Raw genomic sequence first — 20,000 nt, 5'->3', positions numbered from 1 at the left:
TATGAGTGAATTCCAATATGCAACCTTGCTTCCTCCACTTGTGCTTGTGGCCTCGCCCCGCCTCCTGGCCCATCCTCCGTGGAGAAAACAATTAGGTTTCCCAGCTGTCAGCCTAGCCACAACAACTTTTAGGTTTTTCATCCACCATCCCAATTGCAAATGAGACAAAGACTTTACAATTAAGCTTTTATGAGATATTTAAATGTAATGCTGTTGTCAGTGATGTCATCCCGACATATTGCGAGGCCACAAGCACAAGTGGAGGAAGCAAGGTTGCATATTGGAACGCACTTTATACAGCTAGTTTTAAAACAATATGCACAGGTAATATCTCAATTCTACACAAAAGGCCCTAAATGGCAAACTGAAAGCAAGTTTGAATGACATGGGGAAAACATTAACACCTCATTGAGGAATTAATTAAATGATTAGCCAATCACCTTGAAACAAATTGAACTTCCTGTTCAGTCAAGGCTTAAGAAATCCAAGCATGTACCTCCAATTCAGCTAGGGGCATTCATATACTTTTTAACCTACAGCACCATCATGTGTTCATATTGTGTAATAACATTCTTTAGAAAAAAGTATTTGTATTTGTAGTTTTGTGAAATACACAAAATACTGGAGGAAAGTATTTTGATACAAAATACAAATACATGTTATTCACTTGTATGAAATAAAAATACAAAATAGTATTTTGTATTTCAAAATGTATTTCAATTAGATGTAATAGCAATACTGCCCATCCCTGGCCCCACCACTTTCCAAGACAAACCTACATCTTTGCCACAGGCCCACTACGTGATGAGGATTTCTCAGCTTTCTTTTTTCTTTAAAAAATAAATAAAAAAATAGAGTAGAGGCATTCATGCCTTTACTTGATAGCACAGTATCATTTGGTGACAGGAAGCGAGTAGGAGAGATAGACGGGGGAGGATCGGGAAATGACCTTGGCTCGGGAATCAAACCCGGGTCCCCGGCGTATCAGTGCAGTGCCCTATCGTTAGAGCCACAACAGGGCCGGGTTTCTCACCTTTCTTCATGCTGGTGAAGGGGAGGGTGTACTGGCCGACAAGCTCGTTCTTGAGGAGTCCGATCTGGTCACGGACGGACAGCCGGATTAGGGCCAGCTCTGGCACGGCGATGGTGAAGTTCATCGGAACACCCCACCGAGGATTAAGAGCTGAAAGTGGATACCAGTGGAACACTATTAGCATGAAATTGAATATACATACAGTACATACGGTACATACCCATGCAAAAAAGATAATATAAAAACTTCCATGTCTATACATGTTTTATAAAATCTTATATAAAAAATGCGCTATGTTCATATGGCCCCAAGCACTCATACACATTCCATAAGAGGAAAATGAGGAATGGGGCACTTTTATAGTACAGTGAGGAGAATAAGTATTTGATCCCTTGCTGATTTTGTTGGTTTGCCCACTAATAAAGACGTGATCAGTCTTTAATGTTAATGATAATATGTATTCTAATATGGAGAGACAGAATATCAAAAAGAAAATCCAGAAATTAACTCTAAAGAATATATAATAATTGATTTATATTTAATTGAGGGAAATAAGTATTTGATCCCCTGCCAACCATCAAGAGTTCTGATCCTGCAGATCAAATGGCACTTCCAATCAACTTGTTCACTGAATTGAACACACCTGTTAATAGTAACCTGCACAAAAGACACATTGAATCTGCAGAATCAGTCCATAGAATCAGTCAATCAATCAAACTAAACTCGCCAACATGGGACAGACCAAAAAGCTGTCAAAGGATGTCAGGGACAAGATTTTAGAACTCAACAAGGCTGAAACGGGCTCCTGGATATTAAAGAGCAAACTGTTGGTGCATTTCTTCCTAATTTTAGGACATACAAAATGATCATCACTCATCAATGTTAGGCCTGTCTCTGGTTCCATACAAGATTTGACCTTGTGGGAATTTAATAACCAGAAAAAAAGGAGATAAAGCACCTTAAAACTGTATGGGAGGAGCTAGGAAATGATCTCAAGGCAGCTGGGACCTCAATCACTAAGAAAACTATTGGAAACACTTGATACCACAACGGATTAAAATCCTGCAGTGCATGTGTGGTACCCCGGCTTCAGAAGGAACCTGTTCAGGCTCACCTGAGGTTTGCCAATGAACATCAAACTGGATTAGGATATGATTGGGAGGTGCTGGAATCAGGTGACACCAAAATCAAACTGTTTGGCATTAACACAACTCGATGTGTTTGGAGGATGAGATATGCTGCCTATGATCCCAAGAACAACACCTTCTCCAACATCATAAATGAAAGTGGTAACATTATGTTTTGAGGTTGTTTGTCTGGCCAAGACACAGGACAACTTCACATCGTCAAGAAATGGATGGAGGGAGACATGTAAACGACATGCTGCATGCCAACCTCTTTCCCACCACCACTAGACTGAAGGTGGGTCATGGATTGGCATCCCAATATGATAATAATCCATAACATACAGCCCAAGCAACGAAGGAGTAGCTCAAGCAGAGGCACATTAAGGCCATGAAGTGGCCTAGACAGTTTCCAAACATTAACCCTATAATAATCCTGTGAAGGGAACAGAAGCTCCCATTTGGCAAGCTACAGTCATACAACTTAAGTCGTTTAGAGATGATCTGCAAAGAAAAGTGGACACAAATCCTTTCTAATATATCCACAAACGTTGTCATTAACTGAAAGAAACATCTGACCTCTGTATGAGAAAACAAGGGCTTTGCCACCAAGTATTTTGTCTTCTTTGACTAGAGGGGTCAAATACTTATTTTCCTCAATGGAATACAAATCAATTAAAATATATTCTTCAAAGTTATTTTCTGGATTTTCTTTTTGATATTCTGTCTCTCCATATTAGAATACATTTTATCATTAATATTATAGAATGATCATGTCTTTATTAGTGGGCAAACCGACAAAATCAGCAAGGGATCAAATACTTATTCTCCTCACTGTATGTGCCATGTAAGAGTTGTGTAGTCCACATTATAGGAATCATTTTGTAAGTTTTATATACCGCATACCTTTTCCATATGGGAACTTAAGGTAGGTGCTTAGCATGGGTGGAATGTTTTGGCCATCCTTATTATGGATAAGGTGATGAGTTGTTTCTGCTTCATCACTGATACTGGACTGGACAACTTTTTTTTTCAGGTGGACCTCTAATCAGCAACAGGAAAGCAAAACTGTGCTCTTATCCTGTTAATTGAACCTTCACACTCTGCTCTTACAGGTGCAATTAATGAAGACTGGCCACCAGGGTGGTCCAATTTATCCATGAAAAGTCCCACACTAAAATGAGAGGTGTTTCAGTTTGGCTGTACATCCCCTGTAGATGCCTCACAGACACCTAAACACCAGGCTGCTCTTAGTCTATTTCCCCTCAGCAGCAGAGCAGAAGGCAGAAACATGAAGCGGTGCCAAGGCTGTGCAGAGTAAACATCACTAATTCAGCCACTGACTAATTGATCCCCAGACCCCCGGCCGCTTACTCTTCCACTTCACACACGGCACTGTGAATATTTATTTTATGCGCTATCCTTTCACAAACCCCTTCACACCCATTGCATCTTTCAAGCCCCGGCATTCTCAGGCATGCACATCATTTACACACTTACGCCGTCAGACAAAATCAGCTGTCAGTACTCATATCACTGTGACAGTCAAAAACGTCCTCATCAAATTACTTTGTTTACTATTTAATTAAGAGACAATCGAGTACTTTGTAGACAGACAGTGAAGCTTGTTTTTTGTTTTTTTCCTCTTTGTTTTCTTCCTTTAGTTCCTCTAATGTGGTGAAGAAGAGTGTGGATGAATATGTCTATCAAATCCACTAAGCTGCAAAAGCAATTACACTCTCGAGTGGCGTTTGGAGCGCTGTGCAGCTGTCTGCCTGCCGCGTTGATTGCAGAGGAGGAGAGACGAGAAGAGAGAGGCTGACTAATGAGACGCACTCTGTCTGTCTGTAGCTCTGTCTGTACTTCTAGCTCACACTTCTAGCACTGATTCTTGAGAAAGTGGCTAAAACAGGTTGTAATGTTGACAGAAAAAAACTAAGTGAATTACAAAATTATATGGCATATCCTCGTAGACTAAGGTCTTGGCTTTTAAGAAATGCACAAGGCCAATCTCCCCATTTTGTATTTTTTTCAGAAATCAGGCTTTTCTCCGATCATACCTTGTTTTTTGTCAACACCATCAGACACAATTAAAAGTAATTAAAATTGTATTGATTTGTTTGCATATGTATCTGGAGTTTTTAAGTGATTATGTGTATTTTTTGGTTCACACATATGCCTTTAAATGTTGAAAATTCACTTTTGTTCTATTTTAATACTGTTTCATGTGTTCTAATGTCAAATTATGCACCGTCATACGATGCTTACTTAACGCCTAAATAGAACAAACAATTTTTTGTAATTTCACAAATATTCGTGTAGGCTTAAATTGGCTATTACTTTGATAATTCAACAACTCCTAAGGAAAATGTTGTAAGCACATTCATTTAAAATGTCCAAAACTCCTTCTTACGGTGGTGACTTTTGAACTGACGGTGGTGACAGTAATCTGAGAGTGGTGAAAGTGGCCTAATTAGTACCTGCATTTAGCAAAATAAATAGCCCTCTCAAGTCAATGGCATCTTGCATAAACACTTCATTTTTGTGTGTGCACAGTATGTTTGTGCATGTGTTTTATCTTCATTAGTTAGATTATCTAGGAAGTAGGCCACTGGTTCTTGAAAATGTGGCAAAAACAGGTTTAAAGTTGTTCAAATCCAAAATGTAGAGGTGTATTATCATAGATGTAGGTCTTGGCTGTGCAGTGAATGTATTGGCCAAGCTCCCCATGTTTAACATTTTTCATAAAATGGGCTCTTTCTTGTTTTGTCAACAGCGGCAGACAGAATTAGAAATAAAAGCATATGTTTGCTGTATTAAAGTGAATTACTTTAACAATTGAACATAACTGTAGATACTTATTGTATGCATATTCTTAAAACATGTCAAAAACACGTAAAACATGTGTTTTTTGGTGAACTCCATCAGATGTCACCACCGTCAGGTTTTCTGACAAAAAAACCTCCAAATGCACCTCAGTGGTGGCTAGTGTATCATTTTGGATCACAATTATTACTAACATGCCTAATAATATTTCATTAACCAGCACAATTTAGTGAAATATGGAACAAGATGATGAGTGGAACAAAATCTGACGGTGGTGACATCTGACGGTGTGAGACAAAAAAACACTCTTTTACATATTGTGCATTTTTTGCTCACATTAGCCATTTCATTTTCGCTCTGTTTCTTGGGTGCTTCATACCTTTTCTGAGAAAGTATATATTAATTAACATTAATGTAATATAATACCATTAAAACCCCCGACGGTGTTGACAGTTTATGGTTGGGACAGTACCAGTGTCCAAACAAATTAACAAATTGAGGACAAAATAGTAAACTTACAGGAGCTTCAGTGATGGTGAAGTATGCAGTAGAGCTAAAGGTTTGAAAAGGGGTCCTCAGTAATGAAAATTACCTTGTGCATACCTGATTTTATTGTCTTTTAGAAAAAATCTGACGGTGGTGACCAATATGGTGGACACATTTTGAGCAATCAGAAAACAATAGTAAATATTGTTTTACATGCACTATGTGCACATCTGTAGAACCACTTTAATATGGTCTTCCACATCATGGTGATATTGTTCAATTCTGTTAGTGATTTTTGTATTTTAAGTCAATTGAAATGATGATGCTAGTCCTTGGGACACGCGTTTTTACAGGGTGTGGACAGGTTTATAGCCATGAAAAGTCATAAAATTACACTTAAATATTTCAAACAACTGTGTATTTGTGTAACAGACCCCTTGGCCATTACCTGGATTCATTTTGTTCGTGAAAATTTAGTTGATTTTCAACAGAATTAGCATTTTACTGCAGGGACATGTTTTTGCCAAACTTTCAAGAATCAGTGCTAGCTGTTCTAGCTCACACACACACTCTAAATCTCTTTCTCTCTGTCTGTAGTTCTATCTGTACTTAGCTGACACACAGACACTCTCAATCTCTCTCTCTCTCTCTCTCTCTCTCTCTCTCTCTCTCTCTCTCTCTCTCACTCTCTCACTCTCTTTCTCCCGCTCACTCTGTCTGTAGTTCTGTCTGTACTCAGCTCACACAGACACTCTCTCTCTCTCTCTCTCTCTCTCTCTCTCTCTCTCTCTCTCTCTCTCTCTCTCTCTCTCTCTCTCTCTCTCTCTCTCTCTCTCTCTCTCTCTCTCTCTCTCTCTCTCTCTCTCTCTCTCTCTCTCTGTCTCTCTCTGTGGAAGTTCACACGTCCTCATTCATGCATGCACAAACTCTTTCATATGTGTACAAGTACATTTGCATAAACACACTTGCACACGTTATGTAATATATTTTTTCAGGTGTTGACGAAAATGAAGGAAAGTGAACAAATCCAATTTAAGATGATAAAGCATAAACAAAAGGATACAATTACATGCTGTTACATAAGACATACCATACTTTTACCCTTTTTATTGCTTTGTACTGTGGCTTCCAACTCACAGGCAAATTGTGAAGCTATTTGGCTGAGATGAAAGACAAGTTTTCCAATGGTGTTTTGTGCACATTCCTTGTGTACTCAGATAAATAAAAATAAAAATAATAAAAAAAAGTCTGCCAATCACTGCTTGTGTGTTTGGTGCTACTGTACATGTGAACAATATACAGTTAAAGTGAGACAAATCAATAAAAAGTAAACAGCTTTCATGAGAATTCTGCATCACTGCATCTTATGTAAACAGGGATAAATGAAAGCAAAAATAATCAATGAACGTGGTGTGTTTAATAGGAGAAAAAATGATGTCAATGGAAAGCGTTCAATTGCAAACATAAGCCAATATGAACTTTTGGTGAATTATTCTGATTGCCTTGTTGCATCAAGCAGGTGACACATTCCTCAAAGATCAAAACATTATTCTGCAACAACTTTCTAGTTTGCTCAATATGTATTGTAGATTGTTTTTATGATTATGCCAAAGTCTAGATTGTCTATGTAAATAATGTCTGTCAAGAAGATGATTGTTGAGAGGTAACAATTCAAACTCTTTTGTCCTATTATTTACACTCCTCCCACACTCAACTTGACAACACTCTCCCTGCTTATCTCAAAGATCAGTTTCAGCAAAGCTACGTACGCCGTTCTTGGTGAAGACAAACCCAAACACTCTCTAGGCTTCTGGAGCAGCTCATTAACTTCAACCTCTCCATGTAAAATGTAAAATGAATAATAAGAAACAGATCAGTGGAGCAGCATAATATTTTATAGGCTACTCGGGTCCCGAGCTACACCTCTGACAGAGCGACCTTGAGAAGGTGTATGTGGCGACCTTGGAAGCGGGAGTTAATACCAGCAGGGTTGGACTGGAGGACTTTCACTTAGCAAATTAATCATTGTGACATCATTAGTCACACCAGAGACGACGTCCTCTCCACTAATCATAATTAGATCTGGGCACAGTGTGTCATCTTTTCTTAAATCTAGCTTACGTATCTTGCTTCTCATCTTTTCAAGAGTTTGTTTAGAGTCCGTTAAGATGAAAAGCAGTGGCTATAAACAATCATTTTCATTTTCACACGTGACCACCGAGGCTAAATGTTTCCGGGGGCCTTTTGATGTAGGCTAACGGTCCACACCCAGCCAACACCACATCAAAGTAGTATCCTGTGTGTGTGTGTGTGTGTGTGTATGCGTGTGCACGTGTGTGTGTGTGTGTGTGTGTGTGTGTGCGTGCGTGCATGCGTGTGTGTGTGTGTGTGTGTGTGTCTGTGTTTCTGTGTGTGTGTGTGTGTGTGTGTGTGCGCGCGTCTGTGTCTGTGTGTCTGTGTGTGTGTGCGTCTGTGTGTTTCTCACCGTTGTGCTTGACTGCGTCAGTCTGCCGTTTGCAGCAGTCGGAAACGGCCCCGAAGACCTCCACCCTGACAAAGGGGTCCAGCTCCTTACCTGTCCTGGGGGCCGGCAGGTTGGACGCACTGATCACCTGAGAGGACGCGAAACAGACTCAGTGAATTTTAAATTTTAGATTTACAACACTGTCGAGAGTCAAAGTACTCTAACAAAATGTAATGTAATGCAATAATGTAACAAAGTCAAACGCCAGTGAAAAATCTTGCAGTTGGCCAGTGTATTTGTTTTTAAACTCTATAGCTCTTAGTATTTACTCAATAATGAGTAAAATGTTTGAAATATTGAACATGCACTTATACCACTGACAGAGTTATATTAACACTGGTATTTTTTTTACTTTGCACACAGTGCATTTTTCAGAGGTAATTGAAGTGAAGAGTTAAGTTCTGACAAGGTGCGTGTTGAGTTAACAGTGTTAATAAAATAATGTACTGTGTAAGACAACTGGAGCCAGGTGATCACACACAGACAGACCAGACACACCCAAAATGTGACTAGAAGAGGGGATACCGATTCCTGACTGTGAGACACACCCGGAAATGATGGTGTGAGGGGGAAAAATAGCTATGCGAAAAATGGGGGGGGTATTCTAGTCTGTGTGACACACCCACTAAATGATGTGTGGAGGGCTTCATCAGGTAAGGTTTGGTTCAAGAACAGTCTCAGTTTCATGACCTACATCTCAGTGTTATTTCAATACTCCCCTTTGACAGCATAATTTATAGCAAGAGTATAACACCCATTTCTTAGTATCAGTGACATCGTTGCAATTAGCAAAGCACACACACACACACACACACACGTGCACACACACGCACGCACGCACGCACGCACACACACACACACACGGCCACTGACAGCTTTTCTTGGGCCCGGGACAAAGTCATCTGAAAGGGCCCCCTACCCAATACATACAATGCAAGGGGAACCCAATTCTGGGCTTCCTATCTCACTGGGCCCGGGACAACATACCCCTTTGTCCGCCCCCCCTGTCGGCGGGCCTGCGCGCGCGCGCGCGCGCACACACACACACACACACACACACACACACACACACACACACACACACACACACACACACACACACACACACACACACACACACACACACACACACAAGGATGCTCCACTAGGATGTCAGACTGACTGCCTAGCATGTCTGAGGGAGTTTGCATGTTGTTCAGTCTCTGGAGAATCACCCATATACAGACAGCACTGATCCATGGACACAGACCCACTTACTTCCCCTGGTGCAGTAATTCATCTCAAACACATCAGTTTAATATCCCCATTCTTCCTGACAGTGCCACTTGACTATCGCACTATGGGGTGGACGTGTCTTCACATGCTGGGTCCACTACATGAGCGACTGCATGGTCCTGGAACCACTAGAAACTTTACACGGTGTTGCAGAGGACGAAAATGAGAAACCTCAGGCAGGTTTAAAATAACAAAATAAAATAAAAAAAACCTTTTTCCCTATTCCAACTAAATAATTTACAACCCTAAGCTAACCTATTTATAAGTCGGAGCCCCTTACACCAGAGAAATTAGACTGAACACACAGACTAGCGGCAAAAAAGTTTTCTCAGCATATGAGAACAGCTATAAGTGAAGAAGATGTCCTCCCTTGCATGCCGGTTACAGTACTTCCCACCATTATTTATTAACGTATCCAAGTCAGGAATACATAGGGGCAGGGACGCTGACATTGGGGGGGCAAACGAGTCAGTACCACAGGCCCAGGGCAAGAGGGGCCCCAGAATTGCCTCTGCATTACATTACATTACTGGGACGGGGGCCCTTTAAGATGACTTTGTCCTGGGCCCATCCAAAATTGTTAGTGCCCCTGCATAGGAGAGGGGGGCTTTCAGACACAGGAGAGATCTACTAGGCCTACTGAACAGTAATATGGAAACACACATCATCCATGAAAGAGAAACGAAAATAAATCTCAAGAACAAGAGTTACAGTTACTGCTAAATATTGCATGTGAGGCCAGGGGAAAGACATATTCATTATTTAGTAATAACTCTTGACAAGCCAATTACTATTTTTTCACTCAAATGTAATATTTCACATAATTAAGGTTTAATTTGTCTAGGGAAGCCCAATTTTGCATAATATCTGCCCTGTCCTAATGCTCAAAATGCTTAGGGACTGTACGTTATTTACCGGGGGGGGAGGGCTGGTGCGCTGGAAGTCCGGTCCAAAAAAAAAATCATGGCCCTCCCCCACCACCTCAATTTTTTCCCCATGGCCCTCCCCCCACTTCAATTTTGTTTTCCCATGGCCCTCCCCCTACAGGTACAAAAATGTAAATGCTAAATATAATTTTTGGTGCTGTTGTGTGAGAAGACCTTGCGCCATTTAACCCCGACGCACGGCGCCCTCCAGCTCTGTTTCGCTATCCTTGTCGACTTAAACATTTGGTCATGTCAGTGCATGGCAATTGTCACAGAGAGATGTGCACGAACAGTGTAGCCTATTAACTGTTCTGTTCAATTTTGGACCGAGAGATTCGAGGCGGCTGCTCAACTGCGGAATCTCGAAGTGAACCCCCCACCCTCTCTTCTCTCTCGCTCTGCCCGCATGATTGACAACCTAGAGTCTAGGTTGTCAATCATGCGGATCCTAGACCAAGCTGCGTGAGCAAGCGGTCTCACCTGCAGGATGACTCGAGTTGGTGGGATTACAGGGTTGAAGTAGGCGTATGGCTCCAAACAGTAGCTCTAGCCTAGACTATTTCAAAACGTGTTTTTATTTTCCCAAAAGTAGACATTCTTGTGGACACCGATGAACAATTAAATAAACCGCTGCATTTTTAGGGTGGCGCGCTCCAGTTTGACAGCTGATAATGCCGGTTGGAAGAAAATAGGCTACATTTCACTTCGAGATTCCGAAGTTTAGCAGCCGCCTCGAAGCTCTGTCCAAAGTTAGTAGGCTTGTTCGTGCACATCTCTCTGTGCCTTGCGATGCACGGACACATCACCAAATGTTCAAGTCGACTATGATAGCGAGCGAAACAGCTGGAGGGGCGCCCTGCGTTGGGCACGGTGACCGCGATTTCCTCGACATCGCAAAGTTGGTCCTGGATCAATATCTGGTATGTTAGCCTATTCTAGGTCTGATTCCAAAAATTAACGGGCATGCCAAGTGCCGTCACGGTGGTATACGGCTCTGGTTATGGCTAGGTAGGCTATTACAGTGGCTATGTGGAACTGTGCCTAAACCAAAACTAATTCCTAAACAACCTGTCAGTGAAAATGTGTGCACCAACCTAACAACATGCCAAATTATGCCTTTACCAAAACATATTCCTAACTTAACCTGTCAGTGAATAATTGTAGGCCTATTTTGTAACAGCATGGCACTTCTGCATTAACTGATCTTAATCCATAGGCTACAGAAGACGTTAGGCGCGAAATCTGACATAAATAACCACTCAAACCAGATGTTGATCCAGGACCAACTTTGCGATGTCGTTCCAGCAGTAGCCTAACCCGAGGAAATCGCGGTCACCGTTATGGCACAAGGTCTTTTCCACACAAAAGCACCAAAATAATATTTAGCCTAGGCTAACACATAATTCGGTATGCCTACACGCATCCCTGTATGCCTAGGGATGACTACAGATACACGCTTCACGCTTCAGTGCTAAAGTATGCACCCAGGACCTTGCATCGCAAAGCGATGTGTTTCAGAGAAGTATTGCATTTTTTATTATTATTTAAAATAAAATAAAATATATATTTTTTCCCATAGCCCTCCCCCTAACTCCGATTTTTTTTGCCATGGCCCTCCCCCCACCTCATTTTTTTTCACCATGGCCCTCCCCCCCCTACGCACCAGCCCTCCCCCCCCCCGGTAAATTACGAACAGTCCCTTACAGTGCTCTCATTGCTGGTTTCTAGCTACTTGAAATATACAAAAGGAGAAATCAAAAATGATAATGGGTGGAATTTGACAGTGCCAAAGCATTTTCATAGCTGTGCAGCCATCCTGAAAGTGTTGACCTTCCACCCGCTCAAAAGCTTTCGCACGAGCAACAATCTGTGACGGTTGACTTGGACAGATTGATGTGTGCATAAATGGAGGTACAGATGGATGCATGGACGCACAGACTCAAGAACGGCCAAAGACAGGAGAAAAGTAAAGTATGGCGATGGTACCTTTGGTAGGAGCCATACACACTCTCTCTCACTCATTCACACTCACACTGCCGCCAGGGGGGGAGAATCGGGTCATTTCTCTAGGGCCTAGGGGAAATGGAGCCCCAGAATTGGACTGCATTACATCGTATGTATTGAGAGTGGGGTCCTTTCAGATGATTTTGTTCCCGGCCCCGGGCATGGTCAAAGCTTTCAGAGGCCCTGCACACGCACGCACGCACGCACGCACACACGCATGCACGCACGCACACACACACACACACACGATTATTCAAAGTGGGCCAGTGGAAAGATATTTGTTCACCTGTCAGACCTAACACCCCTGCAAGCGGAGCGAGTGTATCTTGGCTGTGGGCTAGAGATACAGACAGCCAGCCTTTTAACACCTCTGAGCTGCCAATTCACACTGTCAGACCCAGTTAGTGTGAAAGCCCTGGCTGAAATTGGGCCGAAAAGTTCAAGGCTGAAATTGGGCATGGCATCAACAACAGGTAGCCCCTACTGACTTTCATCTCTATTTAGCCTCGAACGGTTCCATGCAACAAAAAAAAATAAAAAAAATAAAATAAAATACATCATTCAGAATCATTCAGCATTCCGAGATGATTCAATTATATTCAGCTATTCATGGATAGCCAACTTCATCTTTCGGAGCAAAGAGATCGTGCACTATAGCGAATGAGTCATTTCATTTTCTTGTCGAACTTCAAGAGGGCTCTCTCCCTTTTGTTTCTGCAGACTGTACATGAATAATTGAATCAGACCCGGCCCCATGCTGTCCCACAAAACCAATTATTATTGTGCTGAGCTATCCGATGTATTTGGAGGTGCTACATGCGCATAATTGTTCCATTATGTAATCTTTTGAGGGACTCAGAGTTTAGGCCATGCATCATTGACCTTGAGGAGTTCTGAAGGCCTAAGCAAACGCATATTTAGTTGTGTGGTGTGTTTGTGTTTGTTTAATCTCTGCTCTTTGCAAAGATGATAAGATCCATTTTTTGGGGTAAGAACTCTTCTCTGGTTTATCAGTGTCTGCAGTGATTGATGTACAGTGAGTTCACTTTGAGACAAGATGGAGGGACAATGATGTGGATGTGTCTTACAGAGAGAGAGCGAGAGAGAGAGAGAGAGAGAGAGAGAGAGAGAGAGAGAGAGAGAGAGAGAGAGAGAGACAGAGAGACAGAGAGACAGAGAGACAGAGAGACAGAGAGACAGAGAGAGAGTGGAACAAGATGTTGAGCGGACCAAAGTAATAAATGTTATGAATCTTCAGAAGTAATGCAATTCAGATAAAACCCAATAATTCCCAATCACACTGTACACTGTGTTTCTTGAATACTGCGATCATATGTATAAAAATCTATAAATAGCATAAATACTTATATAAATATATAAAAAGCCATGAAATCATAAAATTACAAGTTATTGCAAAACCTACGTATATCACCATCACCATTTCAGTCATAACAACCACAGTAGTTGGTGCCTGCCTGTGTACATTTGACATCTTTGATATTATTTCTCAGTACCATTATTTGCAATAGTATTCAAACTCTAAATTCTTACCAATGAAACCCCTTATGGTGGAGCTTCTGGTATGGTAGAAAGCACGTCAGGTAATGACTAACCAACCCTTGTTTGCATCTACACTTGTTGTTCTGTATATTTCCTGTGCACTTTGTAGTGATGTTGGCTATGATTATGTCCTCTTTTAAAAGTCGCTTTGGTTATAAAGCGTCTGCCAAATGCAATGTAATGTAATGTAATGTAATGTAATGTAATGTAATGTAATGTAATGTAACAGAAGGATAAAAGGGGGCTGTTGTCTGTTTGTTACCAAGCTGAGTGAGAGGACTGACACAATATATTCTGTACCTTCAACAGGAGCTGTGCTGGCCTCAGGTTGTGTGTGGAAGCGTTTGGATCAAAGCTGGTCTCGCTAGCGCGCAGGAAATGGGGCTTCAGAACGTAGCCCGAGCCCCCGTTGTCCTGGAAACGCCCATTGTTCAAGTCCATGCCGGAGCCAAAGGACTGGAAGTTGAGCGCCACTGTGGGGAGTCCGGGGCAACCGAAACACAAATGAAATGTTAGCATGGGGTACGGTATACTCTCAATGGGTACGGCCTACACAGTTAAGACCAGCAGTCTTAATGCAACCTGATGCCTGTGCATAAACGCTGCATTGACCTAGGCACCTGGAACGACATAGACACTGCATTCATGCTCTTTATATTTGAGTTTTTTAATGAAAATGTGGATATGTAGGAGCTGAATGAACACATTCCAATACAAGAAGAGGGTCCTAGCTTTTAAATGCAACTTATTTCATGTTCTCAAGTGCTCCGTAGGCTGAGACATTTAGGTTTTTATATGCTAAGGGGAACTTTTCCAAAAAAGGGCTTAGGCATTCAGCAGCGGGGTTTTTTGCAGGTGCCGTAGGCTTAAATGGGTTAACACATAGTGTGGGTCCTACTCCCTAAGTGTTGACTTAACACTGCAGCATCTACATTGCCGAGAACAAAGTGCAGCCACATGAAGAAAAAAACACACATATGCGCACGTGCAAGCGCGTGCACACACACACACACACACACACACACACACACACACACACACACACACACACACACACACACACACACACACACAGAAAGAGAGAGAGAAAGAGAGAGAGAGAGAGAGAGAGAGAGAGAGAGAGAGAGAGAGAGAGAGAAAGAGAGAGAGAGAGAGAGCTTTGGGTAAGTCATGCTGAACCACACAAATGTAATCCCCCAGGGGTTTAGCATTTACCACAAGTAGGGTACAGTGAAGTGATGAACTGGAAGCCTTATGTAGTTTTAAGAGAGGAGCTATAGTATATTTCAAATGACTTGAATGGAAAATGTTTAAATATAACACCATGATGAACCATGCATGTAGGTTAGGTTCTTCTGCATAACAAGCTGTTTGTATTCGAAATAAGTCTTTCAGATAGCTCGGCAACTTCAATTGAGGAAACAAGGACACATGAATTGGATTGAACAGAAACAAAATGTGAGGGGTGGCATTCGCTAAAATATTTCCTTTGTAGAAAATGAGGGGAAGGAAAAAAAAAAAAACGATGGCATGCATGTGGCAGAAGGGAAAACCTGGGAGATAATCCAAGTCATTTCAAGCCTCACCTCACCTGCCTGAGGGCAATTAGCAGGAAATTGTCAGGCCTTCAGTTGTATCAAAGCGGCACAGTTGGCATCAAAGGCTGCCTGCCCTATCTTCTGCTATATTCCCCTTCTCTCTCGGGAGCACTCTCTCTCTCTCTCTCTCTCTCTCTCTCTCTCTCTCTCTCTCTCTCTCACACACACACACACACACACACACACACACACACACACACACACACACACACACACATTCTCTCTGACCCTCTCCTTCTGTGTGTGTGTGTGTGTGTGTGTGTGTGTGTGTGTGTGTGTGTGTGTGTGTGTGTGTGTGTGTGTGTGTGTGTGTGTGTGCATGCGTGTATGCGTACGTGTGTGTGTGAACATAAGTGTATCTGTGGCTCATAATTAAAATGTAATTGATATTAATTGGCTGCTGCTTTGCCTTGTTGTTCAAAGCCATCTAAATACCATTAACTAACACTGCAGAGCAGTATGTGACAATATCCAGATTGTGCATTGGGGGGAGGATGGTCCGTCTGTGTGATTGACTTTCTCTGTCAGCCCCTGAAGGCAGGCCCGCCGTTGACAACTTTACGGGACCCGGGATATAATCATCTGAAAGATCCCCCCTCTGACACTACGTACAGAGTAATGAGGACCCAACTCTGGGCCCCCTTCTCTCCCTGGGCCCGGGACAGCTGACCCATTTGTACCCCTGTGTCGACAGACAGGCCTGCCTGCAGGTTGCATCAGAGCTAGTTAGTAGTCAGTGCGTTGCGGTGCGGTGCGTACCGAGTTGGATGCCGGCGTTCCAGAACTCCTGGGGGTTGAAGTTGGAGGAGCGGGTGCGGGAGCCGGCTGGGTAGACCCTGCTCAGGAGCCGTGTGTTGTGCTGCACAAACTCTGCTCCTGTGCAAGGCAGCCATTATACAGGAGGACATCACAGAGATAAATGTGAGGCTTTCAGTTACTCTCTCATTCACTCTACTACTGTACTCACACTCACTCACACTCACTCTCATCTCATCCAGTCTGTTTCTCTTTCTCAGCCTTTTTCTTTCTCTGCTCTGTCATTCTCTCTCTCTCTCTCTCTCTCTCTCTCTCTCTCTCTCTCTCTCTCTCTCTCTCTCTCTCTCTCTCTCTCTTCAGCGCTCTCATTTCAGCTCCCCTCTCTCTCTCTCTCTCTCTCTCTCTCTCTCTCTCTCTCTCTCTCTCTCTCTCTCTCTCTCTCTCTCTCTCTCTCTCTCTCTCTCTCTCTCCCTCTCATTTCAGTTCTTCCCTCTCTCCCTCCCTCAGGGTTGCAGTACTCATTAGCACAAGTCCATGCTCAATCAGACATTAATTAAATGCAATGGGCCAGCCAATACAGTTAGTCTTTTACAGCTTCACTAATCTGGCTGGCTACAAATGACCGTGCTCTGCTCTGCTCTGCTCTGCTCTAGTGTACCTGAGTGCTTCACCAGCTTCTTGGCCTTTTTCTCTGCAAATGACGTGTTCTCGTAGAACTGCTGGCTCTCCCTAGAGTGCGCGAAGCTTCTAAACTTCACAGACTTGGTGTAGATGACCAAGTCGGACATGGCCTGTGCTACCACAACCTTCTTCTTCTGTTTTGAGACAATCATGGAGTAGCTCAAAGGTTTGGAAAAAAGGCCTTATGACTATGCAATTGCAAGACAATACTACACAGTTAGGTGGTTTACACAGAAATGACTGCACAGAAATGCAGGTTTCAGGTAACACGTTATAATAATGTGTGCTTATAAAACATTAATAACACTTACTAAATGATGAAGAAAGGATGAACAAAACATTAAACATTTGTAAATGACTGGGAAATGTTATGTTAATATTTTATATTCATCAAACATTTACAAATTGTTTGTAAATGAATACAAATACTCTGCTAAAAGGTTTGTGAAATCTTGAACATATTATTTATAGATATTTTATAAAGCATGAACAAAAATTTGTCAATAATAAAAACATTTGTTAATATTTTGCTCCTAATTAATTAACTATTTACTAAGTCTTTATAAGCAGATATTATTATAAAGTGTTACTGTGTTTCACTGAAGCTATTCAGAGTGATTGGCAGTTTCATAGATAATGTCATTGTTTTAAACTGTTGGAAATGCCAAGTTCATTACAAGTACTCTAGCTGTACAGATGTTTTAGCACAGTGTTTTCCAACCAAGGGTACGCATACCACTAGTGGTACGCAAGCACACTGCAAGGGGGACGAGGATGAGTGACTCATGGAATGACAAAATGCTTAGGGAGAACGAAGACAAATGAAGGTTGAGAAGCACAGCTTTAACATTTTGGATTGCAATGCACGTGGATGTGACTGCTAGTAAAAAATAGTTTTTTCTTATACCTCAGACATGTTTCGACGTTACAGCATCCCCCTGATGAAGACGGAAGCTACCATCAAAACATGCCAGGTAAAAGACAAAAACGTTTACATGTCTGAAGAATAAGAAAAACCCGAGTTTTACTAAAACAGTTAGACATAATGAACGTCATCTATGAACTGTGACTTACTTTCTTCTTCTTGCTCTTCTTGGCCGGCACTTCCTCCTCATCCTCATCTGCGTCCTCTTCCTCTCCGCTCTCCTCTGCATCCAGCTCAGGATCTGGCTCAAGTTCGGCCGGCTCTGGCTCAGGCGTGGCTGCCTCGCTCTGCTCGGCCTCAGCCTCCGCCTCTGGGTCAGGGCTCAGCTTCTTGTTCTTAATGAGAATTTTATACTTCAGGTCCTGTAAGCAAAGCAATTCAAGGAGGTCAACATCTGTGGCCTGGAATGGTTGGAAAGTTGGTGCTGAGATCAAAGGGGTCAGGTCTCAGACTGGAATCCTGCATCAGCAAGGAGGATGTTTGTTAGCTAGTTAGAAACTTTATTGTCCTCAATGTGATTTTTTTGTCAGTAAGTGAGGTAAACACCAGGCAAGTATTGTACTGCCTATGACATGATAAAACAAAGATTTAACACATTACAATACACATTTACACAGATACAACAACATGATATTGACATAACAATAGGCAGGGCAGGACAAACAACTATTGAACAGTTCTTTGTCCTGTACTGCCTATTGTTATGTCAATGTCTTGTTATATCTGGGTAATATCTTGTTATATCTGAGATCTGGGTATAAACTTGTGCTGTCCTGATGCATTATCAAGTTGGCCAGAGGGGTGAACGCATGAACGGACTGACGGTTGTGTGTACTGTACAGTCTGTAGGTGGGGGCATAAGGAAATCACACATCTTTCTACTACGTACGTACATACAAATCCCTGCGTGAACATAGTTAAGGGGACTAAACATAAACTGCATACAGCACTAAAAACAGCACAAATTATCATGGGTGATTAACTTGAGAAGAAAAAATAACTTTTCTTTTTCCGATGACTGTAAAATGATATGGTGGCTTGTCTCATATTTTCCAGGAGCAAAAACCACAAAAACAAAAATGTCTCCCTACAGTATTATTAGTAACCACATGCGCGCAGACAAAACTAACAACAAGCAGTTTCCAAGATAATCCTCCAAATCTGGAGCCATGGTATTTATATCTGGACTACTGTATGATTGATGTACGGCCTACCGACTGTAGCGGGATCAGAAGAAGTGATAAAATCAGCGACACATACACAAAGGTCATGCACATTGTTTAAAATTATATGTAAAGACTAACAGTATACATTTAAAAAAAAATGTATGCTGTTTATCTAAAAACAATCTGCTGAACTTTTTTAGGTGAAATCACTAAAAGGCAGCGTTGAGTCCCCCATGAAGGCAGCCCCAGGGTTTGTGTTGATGATCAGTTATGGAGCCCAAGTCTGTAATCAGGCTGCACCAGAGAGATCTCACTGCCGCCTGTCTGGAGTTGCAGCAGCCAAAAACTATACGCGGTAATATCCAGAATCCATACTGCTCCACGCAATGCTGGAGGAAGAAAAGTTTGCAGATTGCATACCAATTTCAGTACTACCCAGGGCCGTATTAATAAGGCCCCGGGCCCGTAGGCTACAGGTTGCTGTGGGGCCCCTGGAGGACACATCTCAGGACATATTTACACAGACAGTCTCAAAAATGCAAGCTAGGAATTAAGGATAAAATGTGTCTACCAGTTGTGAAGAGGAGTATTAAATAGATTCCAAACTGCACTCAACAAGACAGAAGAATTTTTCAACATTGCATTTTGTCACAATTCTGCAGTTTTTCACTTTTGGCCTTGCAGGTGGGGGCCCCTAGGCTGCAGCCATATCTAGCCTGGTGGGGGCCCCTAGGCTGCAGCCATATCTAGCCTGGTGGGGCTCCTAGGCTGCAGCCATATCTAGCCTGGTGGGGGCCCCTAGGCTGCAGCCATATCTAGCCTGGTGGGGGCCCCTAGGCTGCAGCCATATCTAGCCTGGTGGGGGCCCGTAGGCTGCAGCCATATCTAGCCTGGTGGGGCCCCTAGGCTGCAGCCATATCTAGCCTGTGCGTTAATCCGGCCCTGGTACTTCCAGACAGCCTCCGAAATCCGTATAAATCCATTTCTCCTTTTCCTTTTTCTCTCTTTGCTCTTTCTTTTCAACAAATGAAAGTGAGTTCTCAGGGAGACGTGTTGAAATGGGCCAAAAGTCTATTCCTGGCCAGATCTTTTAAGCAGTATTTATAGCTCACGTCA

General features: G+C 42.4%; 1 protein-coding gene across 1 annotated transcript in view; it reads right to left on the bottom strand.

Moving 5' to 3' along the window:
• The window catches only part of LOC134447336 (1-phosphatidylinositol 4,5-bisphosphate phosphodiesterase zeta-1-like), a 30,717-nt gene that overhangs the window by 1,965 nt on the left and 8,752 nt on the right, over window positions 1-20,000 (bottom strand). Inside the window, exons 7-12 of the mRNA XM_063196754.1 lie at window positions 17,868-18,080; window positions 16,771-16,927; window positions 16,116-16,232; window positions 14,059-14,231; window positions 7,955-8,081; window positions 1,034-1,183 (exon numbers count right to left, since the gene is read on the bottom strand). Coding sequence (XP_063052824.1) covers window positions 1,034-1,183; window positions 7,955-8,081; window positions 14,059-14,231; window positions 16,116-16,232; window positions 16,771-16,927; window positions 17,868-18,080 — 937 coding nt within the window. The remainder of the gene's footprint in view (window positions 1-1,033; window positions 1,184-7,954; window positions 8,082-14,058; window positions 14,232-16,115; window positions 16,233-16,770; window positions 16,928-17,867; window positions 18,081-20,000) is intronic.

Source organism: Engraulis encrasicolus, chromosome 4 (genome assembly GCF_034702125.1).
Source record: "Engraulis encrasicolus isolate BLACKSEA-1 chromosome 4, IST_EnEncr_1.0, whole genome shotgun sequence".
NCBI lineage: Eukaryota > Metazoa > Chordata > Actinopteri > Clupeiformes > Engraulidae > Engraulis > Engraulis encrasicolus.
The sequence above is the reverse complement of the archived record's forward strand: the minus strand, read 5'-3'. Positions and strand labels throughout refer to the sequence as shown.